The 23,514-nt window shown below is 42.8% G+C and overlaps 1 protein-coding gene across 1 annotated transcript in view; it reads left to right on the forward strand.

Moving 5' to 3' along the window:
• LOC126188270 (glutamate receptor 1-like) overlaps positions 1–23,514 on the forward strand; it is a 1,232,223-nt gene that overhangs the window by 1,062,501 nt on the left and 146,208 nt on the right. Inside the window, exon 12 of the mRNA XM_049929849.1 lies at positions 16,063–16,157. Within this exon, the coding sequence (XP_049785806.1) occupies positions 16,063–16,157 (95 nt within the window). The remainder of the gene's footprint in view (positions 1–16,062; positions 16,158–23,514) is intronic.

Consider the following 23,514-nt stretch of genomic DNA (forward strand, 5'->3'; position numbering starts at 1 on the left):
CGTGCTCTAGAAGGTGTAAGTCAACTACCCTGGCCAGCAAGATCTCCGGATCCGTCCCCCATTGAGCATGTTTGGGACTGGATGAAGCGTCGTCTCACGCGGTCTGCACGTCCAGCACGAACGCTGGTCCAACTGAGGCGCCAGGTGGAAATGGCATGGCAAGCCGTTCCACAGGACTACATCCAGCATCTCTACGATCGTCTCCATGGGAGAATAGCAGCCTGCATTGCTGCGAAAGGTGGATATACACTGTACTAGTGCCGACATTGTGCATGCTCTGTTGCCTGTGTCTATGTGCCTGTGGTTCTGTCAATGTGATCATGTGATGTATCTGACCCCAGGAATGTGTCAATAAAGTTTCCCCTTCCTGGGACAATGAATTCGCGGTGTTCTTATTTCAGTTTCCAGGAGTGTATAATGACATGGCTTGAAATACGATATACTTAATAGGGTTACTTCCATAAACTGTACAAACAGTGTGTGGTGATGATGTTTGGTTTGTGGAGTGCTCAACTGCGCGGCCATCAGCGTCCGTACGAAATCCAAAGGTATTCACAGTCCAAATTGTTACACAATCCAATCGAGCCACTGTCACGAATGATGATGACAGTAGTGATGGTGATGATGAAATGATGAGGACAACAAAATACCTACTCCCTGAGCAGAGAAAATCCCCAACCCGACCGGACAAACAGAGTGTACACACATGTAATCATATCATGGGTGAAAAACGTCTGAGCAAAAGTGGTCTCGACTGATAGAAATGGTCACAAGAATAAAAACTAAAATCTAGGTGTAACGTGTTTGTCAATTGGATAAAATATTCCATGGAAATACAATGGCAGCTGCGAGGTCGCTTAGGGACAAGAACTGCATCAACGCAGCCGCTACCGTCAGACTAAACGGCTAACAGGCCAAGGCAGCCACGAGATGGACACGAAAACAGATTCGCACCATTATAGCAAGAAGTAACCGAATTATAGACAAGAGCGAATGAGGCATTGCAGAGACAATTTTAAACATTACAGGTGACAGATAGGAACCCGTGTATGAAAAATACAACATAACGTAACAGTCTTTCTTTAAAAAAGAAAACACAGTTCACGTAATGTACGGAGAAAACATGAAAATGAAAAGGAGAACTATGTTTAGGAGTCTACACTGAGGAGAGTATCGCCATTCAGACCAGTTTTAATTAGCGGCTCTATACCATGAAAAAAGTTTTTGTTGCGTAATTGCAACTGTTCGTTAAGTATGAGACCGTCCTTCAGAGATAGGTGTTAAAAATTTTCTAGCTCTTCTAAGATATTAAGCCTAAAACCTTTCTGCTCCGAGTGCAAGATCTGGGCGTCTTTTACATCTTTATGATTATGTTCTGTGATTCAGCAATGGAGACAAGGAAATTAACACGAGTTATCAAAATATAAAGCGTAGAAGTAACATCTTTCCCTTAGTTTTTCTGTGACATTTTGACAATGTAGCTCACATCTCCAGAGATAACTGGCCAACAACATTGTTCTGTCATGTGGGTTTACACGTAACAAATCAGCACGGGCAGTTGAATTACCCTGCATACCCTGTCGGGCTTGTTAATAACATCAAACATAAACAACATTAATGCACTCTGGTGATCGTTCTATCAATTCCAGAGAATTTCTACTAACCGTTGTATCCCTGCAGATGGTATGTACGTATATGTACGAAGTTACATTGAAATTTTACCATTTCTTTTCCATGCTTCATTTGTTTTATATCGATAGTTAAAACACTAGAAGGAAATGCATGACCTGAATTATTCTTCATTGTAACTTACTTTTAGCTAAGAATGGAATGCATAATAAATTTTTGAACACTTAGCAAACTATATAATCTGCCTCAGAGTTAATAAACGCAAATTGTAGCTTAGTGCGAAACGGTTACTTTTTATTAAACTAAATATTTTTTCCGTTATGTGATCTGATACCGGAATTAAGCGCTGTCGGACTTGGCTAGTACTTGGATGCGTGACCATCCGGGTCTGCCGAGCGCTGTTGGCAAACTGGGCGAGGCCAACTGAAGACACGCGCGGAGAAACAGGCTAAACCTCAAATGTAGAAAGTGAGAGTTAAGTGTTGCCATCTGTTTTTGGGTACAGGAATTATCAAAACTGACACTGGTCTCACCCCTAAATATCACTTAGAGGTGAGACTAATGCCAGTTTTAACACTTCCCGTATCACCTAGAGCGTTAGCACTTCGAGGGTTATCCCGTTTTTCCATGCATGTCTTCAGGTGAGGAACAACTTAACTGACAAGGGAATCTCCCCATCGCACCCCCCTCAGATTTAGTAATAAGTTGGCACACTGGATAGGCATTGAAAAACTGAACACAGATCAATCGAGAAAACAGGAAGACGTTGTGTGGAACTACGAAAAAATAAGCAAAATATACAAGCTGAGTAGTCCATGCGCAGGATAGGCAACATCAAGAATTGTATGAGCTCCGGAGCGCCGTGGTCCCGTGGTTAGCGTGAGCGGCTAAGGGGCGAGAGGTCCTTGGTTTCAAGTCTTCCCTTGTGTCATCATCATCATCATCATCATCATTTAAGACTGATTATGCCTTTCAGCGTTCAGTCTGGAGCATAGCCCCCCTTATACAGTTCCTCCATGATCCCCTATTCAGTGCTAACATTGGTGCCTCTTCTGATGTTAAACCAATTACTTCAAAATCATTCTTAACCGAATCCAGGTACCTTCTCCTCGGTCTGCCCCGACTCCTCCTACCCTCTACTGCTGAATCCATGAGTCTCTTGGGTAACCTTGCTTCTCCCATGCGTGTAACATGACCCCACCATCTAAGCGTGTTCGCCCTGACTGCTACATCTATAGAGTTCATTCCCAGTTTTTCTTTGATTTCCTCATTGTGGACACCCTCCTGCCATTGTTCCCATCTACTAGTACCTGCAATCATCCTAGCTACTTTCATATCCGTAGCCTCAACCTTGTTGATAAGGTAACCTGAATCCACCCAGCTTTCGCTCCCATACAACAAAGTTGGTCGAAAGATTGAACGGTGCACAGATAACTTAGTCTTGGTACTGACTTCCTTCTTGCAGAAGAGAGTAGATCGTAGCTGAGCGCTCACTGCATTAGCTTTGCTACACCTCGCTTCCAGTTCTTTCACTATGTCGCCATCCTGTGAGAATATGCATCATAAGTACTTGAAACCGTCCACCTTTTCTAACTTTGTTCCTCCTATTTGGCGCTAAATCCGTTTATATTTCTTTCTCACTGACATTACTTTCGTTTTGGAGATGATAATCTTCATACCATAGTCCTTACATTTCTGATCTAGCTCTGAAATATTACTTTGCAAACTTTCAGTCGAATCTGCCATCACAACTAAGTCATCCGCATATGCAAGACTGCTTATTTTGTGTTCACATATCTTAATCTCACCCAGCCAGTCTATTGTTTTCAACATATGATCCATAAATAATATGAACAACAGTGGAGACAGGTTGCAGCCTAGTCTTACCCATGAAACTACTCTGAACCATGAACTCAGTTTACCGCCAACTTTAACTGCTGCCTGACTATCCATGTAAAGACCTTTAATTGCTTGCAAAAGTTTGCCTCCAATTCCATAATCTTGTAGAACAGACAATAACTTCCTAGGAACCCGGTCATATGCCTTTTCTAGATCTATAAAGCATAGATACAATTCCCTGTTCCACTCATAACACTTCTCCATTATTTGCCGTAAGCTAAAGATCTGGTCCTGACAACCTCTAAGAGGCCTAAACCCACACTGATTTTCATCCAATTGGTCCTCAACTAATACTCGCACTTTCCTTTCAACAATACCTGAGAAGATTTTACCCACAACGCTGATTAAAGAGATACCTCTGTAGTTGTTACAATCTTTTCTGTTTCCATGTTTAAAGATTGGTGTGATTACTGCTTTTGTCCAGTCTGATGGAACCTGTCCCGACTCCCAGGCCATTTCAATTATCCTGTGTAGCCATTTAAGACCTGACATTCCACACTATTTGATGAGTTCCGACTTAATTTCATCCACCCCAGCCGCTTTATTGCACTGCAATCTATTGACCATTTTTTCCACTTCCTCAAATGTGATCCTATTTCCATCATCATTCCTATCCCATTCTACCTCGAAATCTGAATCATTACTGATCGCATTTTCACCTACATTGAGTAACTCTTCAAAATACTCCCTCCATCTGCCCAAGGCATCCACAGGATTCACCAGCAATCTTCCCTTGTGTGAAAATTTTAATTTTTTATATAACCAACTTCGCTCTCCAAAATTCTAGGACATGTTCAGATTTGCTTGGACATATGCAGGATTTGACGGTGTACACACGGAAAAATTTGAAAACGTTAAAAACATATGTTTTGACAGAGCACAGGGAAAACTGTACGACTGTGAAACTGTTGCATTCATTTGTTGCAGTTTATGAGACAAACTCTTATGTTTTCATCACTTTTTTGTAGTGATTATGACATCCACAAGAAAACCTAAATCGGGCAAGGTAGAAGAATCTTTTTACCCATTCGCAAAGTGTACAAGTTAGGTGGGTCGAAAACATATTCCTGTCATGTGGCGCACATGCCGTCACCAGTGTCGTATAGAGTATCACCCGTGTTTTCCTGTGGAGGAATCGGTTGACCTACGACCTTGCAATCAATGTTTTCGGTTCCCATTGGCGAGGCACGTCCTTTCGTCTACTAATCGCACGGTTTTGCGGTGTGGTCGTAAAACACACACACTAAACTTATTACAGTGAACAGAGACGTCAATGAACGAACGGACAGATCATAACTGTCCGAAAATAAACTTTTCACTCGAGGTAAGACTTGAACCAAGGACCTCTCGTTCCGCTGCTGCTCACACTACCCACGGGACCACGGCGCTCCTGTGCTCAAACTATCCTTGATGTTGCCTATCTTGCACATGGACTACTCAGTTTGTATATTTTGCTTATTTTTCCATAGTTCCACACAATTTCTTCCTGTTTTCTCGACTGATCTGTGTTCAGTGTTTCAAGGCCTATCCACTGTGCCAACTTACAATTAAATCTGAGGGGGGTGCGATGTGGAGGTTCCCTTGTGATAAGTAACGGCTGCGGTCAAGAAATCTGACAACGGCCAGGAAAGCAGTCGTCTGACTACATGTCCGTCCATAAGCGCATCCTGTGACTCCTATCAGCTGACGATAACACGGTGGTCGGTCGTTACTGTTGTTCTATCCGAGGTGTGCTCGGACGGAGTTTTTTTATTTGATCTCATCCTTGAATAACAAGCATGTAACCTTAAATACGTTGGTGAAGACTGTATATTGACTTGCAATACGCCATTGTAGTACGTCGTGAAAACAACTCATACCAAAGTAACGAATTAAATAGTGGTAGCCGGCCAATGTGGCCGAGCGGTTCTAGGCGCTTCAGTCTAGAACCGCGCTGCTGCTACGGTCGCAGGTTCGAATTCTGCCTATGGCTTGGATGCGTGTGATGTCCTTAGGTTAGTTAGGTTTAAGTAGTTCTAAGTATAGGGGACTGATGACCTCAGATGTTAAGTCCCATAGTGCGTAGAGCCATTTGAACAGTAACTGGTGGTACAGAAATTGTGAATGTGTGTGTTGAATCAGGCGGCGTCTTGCGGGCAATACAAAGTAGCTGCACATGTTGTTACTTCGCTGGATATCGAAAAATTCGTAGTTACTGCATGATACAATACCGTATCATCGTTTATGATAACGCAAAGCGTAAAGATTACATAAATCTGTGACTTTAGTGCACTAAGCACTATTATAAAATCTTCAGCAACGGAAGATGTAACGTCATAATTCAAATGATAAAAAGCTCTAGACGCTCTTGAAAGAGTAACGTTTATCGAGAGCAGAAGAGAGATTTATGTCGTACAAAACGAGGACTGCTGCAATCTGGCACTGTACACTGAAACTGCAGAATCGCTTTGCCGGCGGACAGATATTTCTAGACGTGGTAATAGTTGGAGCCCTATTTACGACCTGAATCGGCAATTTGTTCTTTCGCCAGAACGACTGTTCGAGATAAGATGCGCAAAATAATGTTCTCCGGAAACGACTTCCATCGTTTCAGTTTTTGCGACACTAGAAGAATGTATGAGTTCACAGCGATTGTAAGGAGAGAGAACTGCCGCAATATATCATCCGCTCTGAACCTAGTTTTACAATGGTTATTGTCTTTCTCGGTAGGGCCAGAGTACTGAAGGTGGTAGAGACACCCGCACTCTGATCAGCTGCCTGTTCCATAAAACAGTGCTGCGTCTTTAAAGGTTTACTGCGATCATTAAACTTTCTTTTTGAAGGAGTAAAGTGTCGTTCAAAAAAAATTCTTACTTTTCATTCATTTCCCATGTTTGTTTTCTGTGTGCAAACTCTTCCGGGGAAGATGTACACTTGTAGGTTAAACAGATATTTGCCGTTGAAAAATAATGAGCTTTGGACTATCATTCCTTCTATTTAGAACTGCTTGCTTGTCAATGTACCGATCTTACGAATCGAATACAGCTTGGAGAACAAATGATCGACGTAATCACACGCTCTATCTTTCTATCCCTCTCTCTCTCTCCACAAATATTTTTGTTGCAGTTTAATTTTATGAATGGAATCGGCATCATATACCTTAATTTTACTAATACTCTCTAGGGTCAAAGAAAAACTAAGCAAAACGTTATCCCGCCCTCTTTTTCTTATTTTTTTCTCCAGCTTCGGTACAGGGTCGGCATGGTTACTAACGGATTTCGCTTGGTTAGTTTAAGGGATGACGAGATGGTCGGATGCCTCTAGGAACGAACATGTGTATTCCAGCTGTAGTTTCTGAGAGGGGAAGAAAAGACTAACCAGCACGCCATTTGCATCTGCGGTCCACAGTACGCCGAAGGCGAACAACTGAAGAAAAGTAAATAACAGATTCCCTGAATAAAGCTGTCCGGGTCACTCAGTATATTTCTTTATTTATAATGGCTACTCCTATCATCAGATCAAAAATTATAACTAGTAAATTAACGTCCAGTGTTTTCATCAATAAAAAATATGCATAAATTATTTGATGCCTCACTTACGCATACGGATTATTTATACTGACTCTAAGACTTCAGCTCGTGGTCTCGCGGTAGCGTTCTGGCTTCCCCAGAACCGAGTCCCGAGCTCAATTCCCGGAGAGGTCAGAAATTTTCACCTGCCTCGAGATGACTGGGTGCTGTTGTGTCGTCTTCACCATCATTCATCCCCATTAGGGTAGGAGGAAGACAATGGCAAACCACCTCCACTTGGACCTTGCCTAGTTCGGCGGTGCGGATCTACCGCATCGTTCCCCTACGCTCTGTCGAGTATGGGACTTCATCATCATACGGACTCAGAACGTTCTCTTGCAAGTTCTTTGTTTTGATCTGATGATTGCGGTAACCGAAAAGGTATTATCAACAGAGAAATATATTGACCCATCTAGACAGCTTTATTCACAAAAATCCGTAGCGATCGCAGACTCATACAGGAAATTCATTTTAATTGGTAGTAAAAGGAACCAGATAGCACCAATAATTTATTCGAAAAAAAAATATTAAGCAAGTTACAGGTTGTCAGCCTTGTCTTTGGTGAATGGAATTCTATTCGGTTGGAACGCGCAGTTATTCCTGCCACAGAAGAGACGGTTGTTCTGGTATGCATATGTAGGATGCAGGACTTGTGTCACTGGCAGTGACTGGCGGAGAAACATATGACAGAAGAGCGGTGAATTGACGGCATTCAAGTTTTGAATAAGAGTCCTTTTAAGAGGTTAAAAAATTCAAATGTGTGTGAAATCTTATGGGACTTAACTGCTAAGGTCATCAGTCTTTAAGCTTACACACTACTTAACCTAAATTATCCTAACCTAAGGACAAACACACATAACCCCCCCCCTCCCGAGGGAAGACTCGAACCTCCGACGGGACCAGCCGTTCAGTCCATGACTGCAGCGCCTAAGACCGCTCGGCTAATCCAGCGCGACTTTTATTAGGTTAGTCAAGAAGAATTTAATGCGCAAAAAAGTGAAATACGGAAGTAATAGAGAATGGAGAGATATGTTTGAAGTTTTCTGAGGCTATAGTTGAAGAGGAACAGAAATCTCTAAAAAGGGCAATGGCAATAACAGAGATTAGAGAGAGAACCTTAAGTACGAGGAAGGTAACTGCGAAGAAACCATTGGCAACAGAAGAAATATTTCAGCTGATCAACGAAAGAATGAAGGACAACAATGTTAAGGGAATTTCAGGAATAAAAAAAAAACAAAAAAAAACAGGTATGAAATAAGTAGGAACAGCAGAGAAGCTAAGGCGAGATGGCTACATGAAAAACGTGCACAAATCTCAAAAGAAATGATTTTTGGTAGGACTGGCTCAGCATTAGAAAAGCCAAGACAACATTCGATGAAATTAAAAGCAAGGGCGATAGCATTAAGGGTGGAATGGGAATTCCACTTTTAAATGCAGAGGAAAGACCGGATAGGTAGAATGAGCACATTGAGGACCTCTGCGAAGCAGCGGACTTTTCTGTTAACATGTTAGAAGAAAAAACAGTACTTGATAGGGAAGAGGTAGGAAATTAAGAATTTAGAAGAGCTTTGGAAGACTTTAAATCAAATAAGGCAGAAGGGATAGGTAACATTCCATAGGGATCTCTAAAATCATTGTGGAAAGTGGCAAAAAATGATTATTCACATTGCTGTTTAGAATGTGTGAGACTGACGATATACGAAACCTTGGGAGAGAACATTACCCACACAGTTCCCAAGATTGCAATAGACGACAGTTGCGACAGAACCGTAATAGGTGGAAGACCAAGAACGAAGTTCATGGATTAGGAAATGGTGTAAGACTGGGATGTAGTCTTTCCCTCCAGCTGTTCAATCTATAAGTCGAAGTAGCAGGGAGGGAAATGAAGGAAAGGTTCCAGAGTGGGATTAAAATACAAGATGAAAGGATTCCAGCGTTAATATTTGATGTTGACATTGCTATTCTCATTGAAAGTGAAGAGGGATTACAGGTCCTCCTGAACAGAATGAAGAATCTAATAAGTACAGAATATGGATTGAGAGTAAATCGAAGAAAGACGAAAGTAATGAGAAGTAGAAGAAATTAAACAGAGGGAAACTTAACTTCATAAAACGTGAACACGAAGCAGATGCATTTAAGGAATTCTGCTGCCTACCGTAAAGAAGAGAGTAGAAGCATTGGAGCTGTGGCGCAACAGAAGAATGTCGAAAATTGGGTGGACTGGTAAGATAAGGAATGAGGAGGTTCTCTGTAGAATTGGCGAGGAAAGAAATACATGGAAAACATTGAGAAGAAGAGGACATAGGAAGATAGGCCCTCTTCTAAGACGTCAGGGAATAACTTCTATGACACTAGACGGAACTGTAAAGGACGAAACCGTAGAGGACGACAAAGCTTGGGATACATCCAGCAAATAGTTGAGTACATAGGTTGCAGGTGCTACTCTGAGATTAAGAGGTCGGCACAGGAGAGGAATCCGTGGCGGGCCGCACCAAACCAGTCAGAAGACTGATGATTCCATGGAAGATGTTACTACAACTTGGGGTAGAATCTGGGTGTAGTGTGGTCTGAGCTGAATATGTTGTGGGTTTTGGCTTACTTTAACATTATTTGTTGTTGTTGTCTTCAGTCCAGAGACTGGTTTTATGCAGCTCTCCACGCTATTTTTGTATTAATTATTTATTGATCCAAAAATTGCTCCCTTGACAGTTAACAAAACAGCAGTTTGTCAAACTACATTTAAATATGTGGCCCAGTTTGTTCAGCACAACGATAACATCACTCTAATAACTCTAATATTGGGGACAACAACACGAACAGTTCACAACATTCGTCCTCCTGACCCAGAAAACACAACAATCACAAAATGAACGCTACGGTCGCAGGTTCAAATCCTGCCTCGGGCATGGATGTGTGTGATGTCCTTAGGTTAGTTCGGTTTAAGTAGTTCTAAGTTCTAGGGGACTGGTGACCCCAGAAGTTAAGTCCCATTGTGCTCAGAGCCATTTGAACCATTTGAACCACAAAATGAAAATAGCTTCCAAGCAGAACCACGTAGCACAAACAATGAATCAGAAAACCAGCCCTCAAATTTAAATGTGTTTCCATACGTTCACACTTAACTCCTAAATACTAGGTGTTTTAACCAGTCGATTTACCGGGTGACTCACTACAGCAACATTACTATGTATAATTCTAATAATGCTGCTCACAGCTTAATAATGAGAGAAGAGACTAACATAGCTCTCGTCTTGAGAAAACAATAGCACGGCCAGCATGCTAACAAACATAGTAACGTCAGCGCACAACACTATGCACACAGTAATTCGGCGTGGAATATACTGAGAGCTCTCCACACTGCGTGCACATCTCTTCTATCCTTTACCATACGCAAAACACAGCGTGAGTCAACTCATCCGACTAACATTCCACTGTTGGTTCATAAAGCACACTATTATTTCCTCTCTTGTAACGATGAAGCCCTTGCCTGCGAATCTTATGAAATCATATTCGGGAGGACGCCTGTCACCATGCGGCCAGTTGTGTGCAGATTCTGCGGCCACGAAGCGTGTCGACCATTAGTGGAGTCCCAATCCCGTCTCCTCGACACACCACCTATGCAGTAGGCTTCGCACTAACTGGCTGTTCACTGACTGACTGCGATTACTCCTTTAAAGCTCCCATTGTGGCTGCCGCGTCGCATTAGGCCTGCTACACCACTTCAGGCGGTTCGGATAATGCCCCAATTCAGTTGCACAACCAGCCCTCGACTTGCCAACTGCACGCACCACGGCTACCGTCGGAGGCCTCTTTCATGTCACCGCATCTTCTGCGCCACTGTATCGCTTCCGTCAACCTCAGCCGCTGCCATGCAGCACATCCTCTCCCCGCGTTGACAACTGGCGACACGCTGCGTGCATCCCGACCGCTCCACGCGGTCAACGCACTGGGTCCCGACTGAGGTCTCCTTGTCCGGACGGAGCAGGTAACTGCCTTACCGATATTTCGTGTCGCCCCAGGTCATCTCGGAGCGGCGCTGAGCTCGGCACAAACGCCGCGGACTGCGTTCTCTAGCCATAACTAGCGCGAGAGCAGCGATGTCGTGGCCGACTGCACGGGGTAGAAAGAACGGTCTGCCACGAATTCATGACACAAACTGCCGTAAGCGTTTATTATTATTCAACGACTGTGTGAAACTGAGTACATTGACCGATGTTCCAAGTGTTGGCCGATAATATTTGATTTTTGAGTGATTCTGTTGCTTAAGTCGTGAATATTGTATTTGTGTATGTTACTTAGTAGCAAGTACAGTATTCTATCCTGTGGATAATCGTCAAATAGACTGGGGGCCTTTATGCAAGAGTCAACAGCAGGATTAAGACAACTTGCTTATTTTTACGACACCAAGGTCAAGTGAAGTACCGGAACAATTTTTCCTTCACTGTCTTCCATTAGAGTCTAGTGAGCGGAACGGGTACCTCTCGGTATATGCTCGAATTCTCCCAATGATGGTCTATATAGCGAGAAGTTGGGGAAAGCAACATATTTTTCACTAGTAATGGAACTTCAGCTCTTGTAATGTTTAAATACTCTCTACGGTGATTCTTGTCCTACATGAAGCACCCCCCAATGATTCCACTTCATTGTTATTATTATTATAACGTGAATATGGACACATCTGGACAAACAGTATTCAATAATTGCCGAGCTAGATGTTCGTAAGCACTGTTTTTTGGACGTGTTCCATTTCCCCTGGATTTTTTCGGAAAGTACCAGCCTGGAATCTGGTTTTCACACGACCAACTTTGCTGCACCTAACTTTTTTCAGACACATACTTTGAGTTTTGTAACTGTCCATACAATGACCACAAAATGTGAAGCAAAAGTACACACATGTTCTGAAAAACGGAACACCTTGAACGACTACAGATAGGACCTTCAATTCATAGAACATGTAAATTAGCATGTTCAGCAGAAATAATTAGTATTTGAACCATGTCGACCCGCAGTTCAAAGTCGACATCGATATCGCAGCGCAACGACACCTACCGGTAAAATGTGCCTGCGGCTATCGTTGTCGCTATAAACCGAAGGTGATCGACCACTATGACTTGAGCAGACGTGCAGGATGCCTCGCAGAGGTGTGCGCGAACCGTACCGTCAAATCTGTGAGTATGAAAGAGGGAGCATAATTGGCACGAGAAAATGTGACGCATCCGTCCGGGAAATAGCTGCTCGTGTTGGACGAAGTGGAACACGAAGAGATGGGTCAGGTTACACCATCCACACACCACCCTACGAGCTGATCATCACCTCATCCGAATGGCATTGCAGGATAGATCTGAGTCCTCATCGGCTCTCGCGCAACATTGGAACAGTTTAACACATCGCACACTGTGAGGGCGACAGTCCGTCGCCGTTTACTACGGCATGGGTTACGTGCTCGTCCACTTCTCCGCCTACCTTTGACGAAAGTAAAAAAACATGCTAGACGTCAGTGGTGCATGGAGCGACGTCGATGGGAACAGGAATGCTATCAGATAGTGTCTTCGGGCGAATCCAGGTTCTCCCTGTTTGAAAATGATGGCCGTATTTTCGTTCTCCGCAGACAGGGGGAGCTCCATCACAGTGCCTGCATTCGCACAAGACATAGAGCGCCAACTCAAGGCCTTATGGTGTGGTGTACTTCAGGGTACAGCCACAAATCAGTGTTGGTACATGTCCAGGGCACAATGACCACTGCGACCTACTTTAATGACATCTTGCGACCTTCACAACACCCTAGACGCCATTTTTTAACATCACAATACCGTCCACATTTTTCTCCCCGAAAACTTGGTTTCTTGGTTTCAGAAGATGTCAGCCTTTTTGTCTAGCCCGCCAGATCACCAGACTTGTCGCCAATCGAAAATGTGTCAGATATGGTGAAACGACAGGTGCAGTACTGTGACTCAATGCTAAACACTACAGGTTATCAAGGCCCATGGTAGACCCAGTGCCTCCAAGATAAGAGTGCACTTGTTGAATCGAGGTGACTGAAGTGGTAATCATTTCTGCTGTCCATACTAATGTACATATCCTGTGAATATGAACGTCCTATCTCTAGTCGTTCAAGGTGTTCTGCTTTTTATTCTGAATATGAGAGTATGTTGCATCCTTTCGCCCATTATGTACATTGTGTTACTTTTAATCATGTTAGGAGTAAGCTGCCAGCTACTGCCACAATTAGCGATAATTCACTAAATATCGCGACTTTTAGGAAACAGTTCTACGGACTTGACCTCTCTAGAAACAACTACGTAGTGTTCGAAGCGTCCCAGAGAGGAAAACAGATAGTCTGCCAGGCCTTTTATCCACATTAATATATGCCATCGTGGTACGGAGGACCAGAATGTTGTCAGAATGTAATATGTGACACATAATATAACTTGGAAAGCAAATTTTTTCAACGGAAAGTTTCGAATTTTCATGTTCCTTACAGCAATAAAAAACGTGAAGTAACTGCCATTAATATAAACGATTTACAACATATCTATTCCTATAGTCGAACTGATACGTCCTTGCGCTTAGTGGAGAAGACATCACAGCTTTACAGAGATGTTATGAAATATTTGTAGAGTGAACGCAGTAACCTTAGCTTTCCACCTGCGTATTGGACATATTGACTTTTCCATTTCAAGTTTAAGTGAACAGTCAGTCAACTCTACTGAAATGGTTGTGTATCTACTTCATGGATAGAGATTGTGATATTTATAAGCAAAAAGAAGTAATAGGGCGGGTTCCAGGTTGTGTTGGGCTAAGTACTTACACAAAGACAGCTAACGTACGAGTTACTAACACTGTTCCGAAGACTGAGCCAATGGTACTAAAAAGCATCCGTCAAGCAAGACTGTGGAAACATTCAACTTAAAAGAAACCGCCCTTTCCCGCGTAGATGCGAAGTCTTTCATCAGCACTCAGTCAAACACCAACTGCACCAGTACGATAAAATGACACATGTGTAGCAAGTACACCACTATTATTCAAAGGAACAGCAATGTTCTGCTCTTCCTATTTTGTATCTCGGTTTTGTTGACCGAATGAGTTATGAAGCGTTGTTTGGTCCGTCCTTGCTTTCCTGCTTACGTAGCTGTACATTTTCTGGATGAAGTATTTTAGAAGAGACGGTGTCCTCAAAAGTAGCAATATTTTGAAATCCCACTTCGTTGGAAGATATCACACTTGATCTTATTGGACGTATGTGATTACATCATGATGGAGCCCCAACTCGTCCCACCTGACTTTAGTTACCTTGCTCATAAACATCTGTGTCAGGCGATATCTGAAAGATTTTTGTTCTTCATTGTCCACAGCTTGATTAGAGCAGGAGTGCTGTCCAAGAATGGGACAGTATTTTGCAGAAAAGTTTCCACCCACTTAAGAACAGCATGCCAATGAAAATCGAGGCATATTACAACGCATGGGAAAGATGGTACAGAATGTTAACGAGTAGGAAATTTAGAAATTTGTTGTAAGGTCTTATGGGACCAAATTGCTGAGGTCATTGTTCCCTAAGCTTAAGCACTACTTAAGCTAACTTAAACTAACTTACGCTAAGGACAATACGCAGACAACCATGCCCGAGGGAGGACTCGAACCTCCGGGGGGAGCCGCGCGGACCGTGACAAGGCGACCAGTCCGCGCGGCTACCACGCACCGCTTAACGAGTAGCAGAGTTTGATTCTACAGACATGCAAAGATGTGTACTTTACTATAGACTTTTATGTCGAGTATTTCTTTATTTTAATTTCACAGTAAAATTATTTGTTTAATTTCAGAAGGCTTATTATTTCATTCCGGGTAACGGCCTTGCCGCAGTCGATACACCGGTTCCCGTAAGGTCACCGAAGTTAAGCGCTGTCGGGCGTGGCCGTCGTTTGGGTGGGTGACCATCCGGGCCGCCATGCGCTGTTGCCATTTTTCGGGGTGCACTCAGCCTCGTGGTGCCAATTGAGGAGCTACTCGACCGAATAGTAGCGGCTCCGGTCAAAGAAAACCATCATAACGACTCGGAGAGCGGTGTGCTGACCACACGCCCATCATATACGCATCCTCATCTGAGGATGATACGGCGGTCGGATGGGCCACTTGTGGCCTGAAGATGGAGTGCTATTATTTCATTCCCACCTTCCCTTGAATCTCGGTCCATGTATCTTCACAGATATGCAGGTGGTACTAAAGTTACTTTGAGTAGTTTATTTACTTGACGTTCGTGCTTTCTGCTGTCTTCTATGTAGAAAACATTGTACCTTTTTTCTCACTGAATTTCAGCAGAAATAATATATTTAAAATCGTTTTACTTCCTTTGACATCAACACCAAAAGGAGTACTACGCATTCACCTACGTTACACAGCCGGCCAAAGTGGCCGAGCAGTTCTAGGCGCTGCAGTCTGAAACCGCGCGACCGCTACGGTCGCAGGTTCGAATCCTGCCTCGGGCATGGATGTGCGTGATGTCCTTAAGTTACTTAGGTTTAAGTAGTTCTAAGTTCTAAGGGACTGATGACCTCAGAGGTTAAGTCCCATAGTGGTCAGAGCCATTTGAACCATTTTTTTATGTTACACAGATCCAAAAATTGAATTGTAAATGAAGAATAAGACGGGATAAGGGATTATGATGTACATAATAGCGGCAATGGAGAGTACGGAGGGTGTGAAATAAAATAAAGAGCCAGATTGTAAGACATTTAGACTGAACCTTTCTGGTATTACAGAAATCAGCGTTGCCATGAGACTATTATAATCACAGAGTCCCGAGTGTCTTGCTAGAATTAACGAGTCGCTGATGACGATCTTATCGGTGCAGTTTGAAAGCTTTGATCGTGCGCTCCATGTCCCGTGTTGTCGGGTAGTAATGACTTCTCCACGACGATTATGAAGGCACTTGGGTCTCGGCTTTGTAGACGTTCTCGTTAGCCAGAAATAAACCTTGTGTCGCCTGTTTCAGACGAGCTGCGCATCGTGAAGGACGGCCAGTACGGCGCCGAGAACCCTGAAGTGGAGGGCGGATGGGACGGCATGGTGGGAGAGCTCGTCCGGAAGGTAAGGCAGTCGCCCAACCACCGACACTGTTCGCTCCGACGTAGATTGTGTTCCGTGCACTTCTTACTATTCTTGTCTTCACTACTCTTTTCTGTTCAAGCTTATACAGTGCTTGACATTAAAGTTGCTGTAACATGAAGGCGACGCACCACAAACACTGAATTGGCATGAAGTATTGCTACAAGCATGGATTTGAAAACTCGTCATCCCCGATTTCGTCGATATTTATGGTATATTGACGGTTTGGCCAGAAATAAAAGTGACAGAAGTGGTAGCGCCAAACGTTTAGGAAAAAATTAGCATTTATGATGCGTGTGGGGGAGCCACGGACAGTTTACGTTAGCGAAGTTTGCAGGCAGCGGTTGGCGCATCGGAAAGAGAACAGAACAATAATCCGCGAGTCCCTGGATCGCCACCTTCTGCGAAACGATTTTAATTTTAATTTTGACGTTACTTAAGTGCAACCAAATCGAAACACTGCTCAAAATATTATGTTCATTAATATTTACATAAAAGATATGAAAAGCAAAGTTAAAGCAAAATTTAAGACTGCAAATATATTTCCAAGGTAGGGATTGTAAGGCACACACGAAAACTACTTGTATAAAATTAAATACATTTATTATTTTACAAGCGATGATTTACGCGTGCTGGGGTGTTACTCATCGTAAAAACAGAAGAAGTAGTAAATTTTTCAGCATTTTTCACACATAATAAATGCCGCATTTTTAGAATTAAACATTTGATTTAATGTTTTTTTATAGAAAAACTATTATCAAACGGTGTTCTCAAAATATTCTTGAAAAATTCGCGTCGGTCTAGAGCTAGCAAGGGACTGAGCTCCATAACTGTAACCTGGTACACAACGGCAGATGCACCGATCTTACCTGCAGCGGAATCCTACCGTTCGCGTGCAGCTGCCAGGGGTTTCACGTAGGTCAAAATGAAACTAGCGGAGTACGAAACCCTGTAAACATTAATTAAAATGCCTTCTTGGAAAGGTATTTGCAGTATCCTCGTTGGCGCTGTAAGTACGATCGTTTCTTGAAAATTAATTAACAATCCCAAATTTTTCTATACATGTGCTTTTCATGCCTTTTATGAAAATATTTATAAAGCCAGTATATAGAGCATTATTTTGGATTATTTGCAGGGTAATTAAATTAAAAATTGGACATACTAAATCTCGAATCTTTGCTAACACAGATGGCTCATGCCTCACCCGACCCGCGCTATAAATGGAATTTTTTGCCATCAGCAGCTCCCAATTCTGTCACATTCATTTCCGGCCATTCTCAGCACATTCCATAAATTTGGACGAAATCGGTGATGATTCGCAGGCACGGTCCCATTGTCAGTCCATCCACAGGAAGTATGTAAATGTAACGCACATCTACAGTCTGTAAGTAAGGGAAGATTACGCAGCGGGTTTTTCATTCAGAAATTGCACATTACTATTGGTCGTCCGTGAGAGGATCGTGTTATCAGTCGTGTAAGACTGAGAAACTTTAGAGAGCCTAAGGTTTATCGATCTGCGATACTGCGGCTTGCGTTCGTTAGGATCCCGTGATTCTCAAGCAAATATTTATTTATTTATTTAAGAGTATCTGATTATAACCATCACTCCCTCTGTTACATCATAATAGGGTTTCACACATGCGATACCTTTCTTACATCATAGTTACCCAACAAAAACAATTTTAAAAACACAAATAGTATTAAAATGAGTTCAATGTCTGAAGTAGTACCGTGAGTGAATTATACTGACTATGATATAATAAAGTTTATACTGGCAGTTCTTGTACTAATACAGCTTCTGCCACTAACAGTGATAATAGTAATAATAAAAGTAATGACAATAATAATGACAGTAATAATAATAATAATAATAATAATAATAATGATATTGGCAGATATAAGAAGAATCTACGGCTGTACAAAATAGATGTTATTCCGATATCGCTTGCTCTGGGGGAGAAAATTTAACGAGCCTGCGTCGATTGAGAATAGGTCGGAAAGAGGGATGTACAAGGGTAACGAGTGCGTACAGTGACAATGGTAATCATTAGATTTGCTTTAGTAGATAGGTCATTAACTGTCTTCTGAAGCAGGAGACGTTATTCAGTTCTCTATTATAATGCGACATGTTAGTCCAGAGTTAGATTTCTGCTGCAGACAACAACTTAGAGGAAGTGGTTGAACGATACAATGGGGTAGAAAGGGTTTTACTCTGATGGGAACACGTCTTCCGCTTACGGACACCCCGTCGGTGGTTCGAGTCCTACCTTGGGCATGGGTGTGTGTGCTGTCCTTAGCGTAATTTAGTTTAAGTTAGACTAAGTAGTGCGTAAGCCTAGAGACCGATGACCTCAGCAGTTTAGTCCCAAACAACTAACCACAAATTTCCTCATTTCCAATTCTTCCGCCTAGTTGTTGAGACAAGAGCGTTAAGGTCGAGGAGATATATGAGGGATAGTACTCACTGACAAGACAGTAGAGAAGCCAGAGCGTTTGGAACTCTGCACTTGTCTGCACACAGCCAGGATATCTTTGCATACGAAGGTGAAATATGATCAAATTCTCGAACATCACAATTGTAACAAACACAGGTATTGGTTCAAATGGCTCTGAGCACTATGGGACTTAACTGCAGAGGTCATCAGTCCCCTACAACTTAGAACTACTTAAACCTAACTAACCTAAGGCAGGATTCGAACCTGCGACCGTAACAGTCGCGAGGTTCCAGACTGAAGATTCTAAAACCGCTCGGCCACACCGGCCGTCAACACAGGTATTCATAACCAGTCGTAGGTGCCATGAACTTACATGAGAAAGTCCTTGCAGGGTAACAGTGCCTTAATCAATAACTGGAAGTACAAGTGGTTGTAGAGTTTATTCCCGTTCCTTCGCATTCCCAAAGTAGATACTTGTCACTACCAACAATAAATGCACCAGCCAATATCTCAGTAGTATTTCCGTAGCTGTTGTTATTGACTTGTGGTATGGGGATAGCATCTTTGACAAATAATCAAAACTAACTGTGATCTGAGACAGTACCAGCTACTCGGAACGCTTTACAACTCAGTATCTGAATCCGGAATCTCTGACTATTACGTCAGGCAGCTGGACTCTTCCCGTATATCCTGGTATTTTCAAAATTCACGTGGTCTTTTTAGATATTTTGAACAATGCTTTAATTATTATTATCTAACAATTATTGCAGAACTTAGTCTTCCTCCTCCTTTATTTCTCCTACCGAGCCCGTATTCCCGCGTAGCTCTGTATTCTTTTCCTCCCCTACAATCTCTTTCGACTCCTCCACGACTACTGCACTATATTTCCCTTTACATACAGAACTACCAGTTCAGTATGCTGATATACTTCCTCTACCTCACTTCTGCTTGTGAAGCTGGCCGCATACCTGAACTGTTGTTGTTGGCTCTGGTTTCCCGTAGATTCTATTAAGAGCTGTACTGTCTGTCTATTCGCCTGGGTTCCGGGTATAACAGATAAGAGATACGGATACCGTTAAGTGCCAAGGTGGTTGCTCCTCCTCCTGGACGATGTAGCGGGAGAGTGGTTTCATTCTACCAATAACACGGCGAATGCGGAATCAGAAGAGCTTAAGTAGTAACTTAAGTAGTAACAATATTCTTTATCCTGCAAGTGTTCTGTACAGAGGATGTTGGTGGCGTCTTGGTGACTTGCGTAGTCACCACAGTCAGCGGTGACCATCGTACTATATCACGCACAGCGTCGTGCTCGGCTCACCTCGGTGCAAGTACGTCAGGCAGGAGTGTTGTCTCAGTGGAAGAACAGCGGCTGGTGCAAACTTACAGTTACAAGGTTTCTGTCAGGAGTTCGGCTGTCTGGAGCGTAGCTGGATGACCGCCCACTACCAACAGTTGGACAGGCGCGTGTGTGTGTGTGTATGCACAGCTGCTGAACCCAGACTCTCTCCGAGGCCACACAGGACCAAAAGACAATATGCTAGAGGAGGTCCTCTCTTGGTATCATCGGCTTGAGACCCAGGACAATCAGATATACTAGTGACTCGCAAATCAGTGACTCACTGGTGGCGCTGCAAGAGATAGTTGTAGGAGCTTTGCTCACATGGGAAATAAGACTGGTGTGGAGAATGACACACTGTCGGCTCTAGTCAAAGACAAGATGTTGCTAGGGTATGAGTGGAGAGTATTTTCAGCCGCTCTGCACAACTGCGTCACGCAGGTGACCACGGTAGAGTGCCGTTACGCCTCGGCATGTGGAAATTCAGTCCACTACTCTGGCGTACTGGGATGTTGGACCATGCTGTGCCAGGAAGTTTCTAACAACCAGTTGCAGGATTTCTTAGGTAGCTCACCTGCCCGCCACCGTTTTCGAACACCTGAAACACGGGTCACATCCCATCTACTACTGAAACTTTGATTAAAAATCATCAACAATGGCGCTGCAGTTCTTCTAATATAAGAAGTCGTCTTAAGCCAAAGACCTTTCCCAAAAGGGCAGAAGAGCGGACAGTGATTCGGGGGCTTCCTTGACCTTAGGATTGGAAACTGTCCCTAAAAGGCGGAAAAATTAACAATGGTCAATGGCACGAGGATGAGAAAGACAACAGAAACCAGTGCATTAAAAACACACGTGTTGCCGAGGTGCCGCATGACTTGTGGCTTGAATTAAAAAGTTACATGGTGAACTCTCCATCGGCTAAAGATTCCGAATTTGCTCCCCAACCGGATTTGTTAGAGTAGCTGCCAAGGGTGGCTTAACCATGATAAAAAACTTGAATAACGAACATTCTAAGAATCGGAGCGTCGAATGTCAAATGTTTGAGCGTCCTAGAGAAGCTGGAAAATCTGTAAAGGGAAATGCAAAGGCTGAGGCTAGATACAGTGGGACGCAGTGAAGTGAAATAGAACGAAGGGAAGGATTTATGGTCAGATGAATATACGGTAATATCAACGGGAACAGAAAATCATATAACAAGAGTAGAACTTATTATGAATAGGTAGGGCAGAGAATGGGTCACTATCAACGGTACAGTTCTTAACAGAATCGACAGGAAACCAAAGCCGACAACAACAGTTCAGATATACAACCAGTTTCACGAGAAGAATTACAAGAAGAGAAAGTATATGAGTATACTGAACGGGTAAGTCAGTATGTACAGACAGGTGTAATTTAATAGTTATGAGGGAGTGACACGAGGTCGGAGGAGAAAGAATAGAATACAGAGTTACGAGGGAATATGGGTTCGGTAGCAAAAATAAGGGAGGAGGAAGACTAACTAAGTTATGCAATAAATAGCAGAAAGAGGAGTAGGTGTATTTAGGAAACTCCCGGAGATTCCAGCTGGATTACGTTATACACAGAGATCGAGAAATCAGATACTGGACCGCAAAGGGTTTCAGGAGCTGATATCGCAGTTCGTAATGATGATGACTAGACTGAAGTTTGAGAAAATCGTTCAGAGAATCAATGCGGAAAGAAATGACAATCTGAAGTACTGAAGAACAACTACATGCGTTTGAAGTTTTCTAATGATGTAGATGCTGTGATTGTAAATACCTAATAAGCAGTGCAGTGTAAGTACAAAAATGTTGATGGAAAGACAGGTATATCGCAAAATAAGTCACTTTCGAATGAAATAAATAGAAAACGTATGAAACCAAGGCGAAATGGCTGCAACAAAAATGTGACGAAGTCGAAAAAATTGTTGTTGGATGCCACTTTTAACATATCGAAAAATCAGAGCAGCATTTGTTGAAATTAAAAGCAAGGGCGTCAACATTGATAGTGTAATAGGAATATTACTGTTAAATGCAGACGAGAGAGCGAATAGGTATATGAGGACGAAGAGGTTGACGATGACGTGATGGAAGAAGAAGTGGGAGTTGATATGGAAGGCAAAGCGGATCCCGTATAAGAATTTACCCGAGCTTTTGAAGGCTTAAGAACATGTAAGGCATAAGGGCATATAGAATTCTTTTAAAATTAACAAATGCACGTCTGTTTAAGTTGGTATGTAGAATCTATAAGCCTGGAGACACACCGACAGACTTTCGGAAGCTTGTCATGCACAAAACCCTGACGATAGCAGTGACAGTTTCAAGTGAGATCTCTGACATGAGCAGCGTAACAACTCTTGCATCCAAGTGGCTAACAATATTGATACGGGTATACGGAAGAACTAAAAAGGAATGAAGGATTATTTAAATAACTTGATATTCGCCACCAACTGTACTGTTTACTACAATATCAACTATTACAATTCCGAATTTTCGTCATTCCCAAGTGGTTACCAATGCTGTGAAGAAGGTAGTAGTCATCATTAATAAAAAGAATAAAAACATCCTGAGCTTTTGTGGCTCGTATCAGCCATTGTCACTTATACCATAGAACAGTTGGTAATATAGTAAACAGCACCATCGATAGCGAATATGAAATCGTTTAAAATGCTACAAGACAGTGATTCTACAAAAAAACGGAACTGCATAAAGGCGAGGATGTGTTAGGACACGAAAGATTTGGATTTAGGAAAGGCATTGCACCAGAGAGGCACTTCTGACATTTCAGTTAATAAGGGAAGCAAGAGTCTAGAAAAGTCAAGCCAGCTTCATAGGAGTTGTCGACGTAGAAAAAGTATTCGACAGAGAAAATGGTACAAAATGTTCAAAATTCTGAGACGAATGGGAGCAAGTTGTAGGGAAAAACGGGTAGTATGCTATATGTACAAGAACCAAGAGGTACAATAGGAATGGAAGACCAAGAACGAAGTTCTCGGATTGAAAAGGGTGTAAGACAGGGGTGCAGTCTTGACCGCTACTGTTCAAACTACACTGACCAGTCACTTTAATGCGACCTCTTGCAACATCCTGAGTAACAACTTTTTGCACCACTGACCGCAGCGAGGCGTGCAGGAATAGCGTCAGTGAGGCACCGGCAGGGATACGGAGCTATGGAGACAACAGTGCTGTGGCCAGCCGCACTAAGTTTCTCGTATGAGGATCCATAGCGCGAGCAGCCCAAACATGGCAGTCCAACACACTCTCGATTAGGTTTAAATCCGGAGGGTTTGGTGACCGGAGGAGTACCGTAAACTCTTCTGGCACTCTTCAAACCACGCACTTACACTGTGTGCTGTACAGGGTGAAAAGTATTTAAACCGACAAACTCTGGGAGGTTGTAGGGTACATCGAAACAAATATTTTCCCCTAATGTAATTTTTTCCTATGATGATTATTTAAACTGCTGGAGGCTGTATTACGCTCTTCAGTTGTTAGAGGTCGTGTTACGGTCTCAGTTGTTAGAGGGCGTATTACGCTCTTCAGTTGTAGGCAACTGCTGTCCACCAGTG

The sequence above is a fragment of the Schistocerca cancellata genome, chromosome 5 (genome assembly GCF_023864275.1).
Source record: "Schistocerca cancellata isolate TAMUIC-IGC-003103 chromosome 5, iqSchCanc2.1, whole genome shotgun sequence".
Taxonomy (NCBI): domain Eukaryota; kingdom Metazoa; phylum Arthropoda; class Insecta; order Orthoptera; family Acrididae; genus Schistocerca; species Schistocerca cancellata.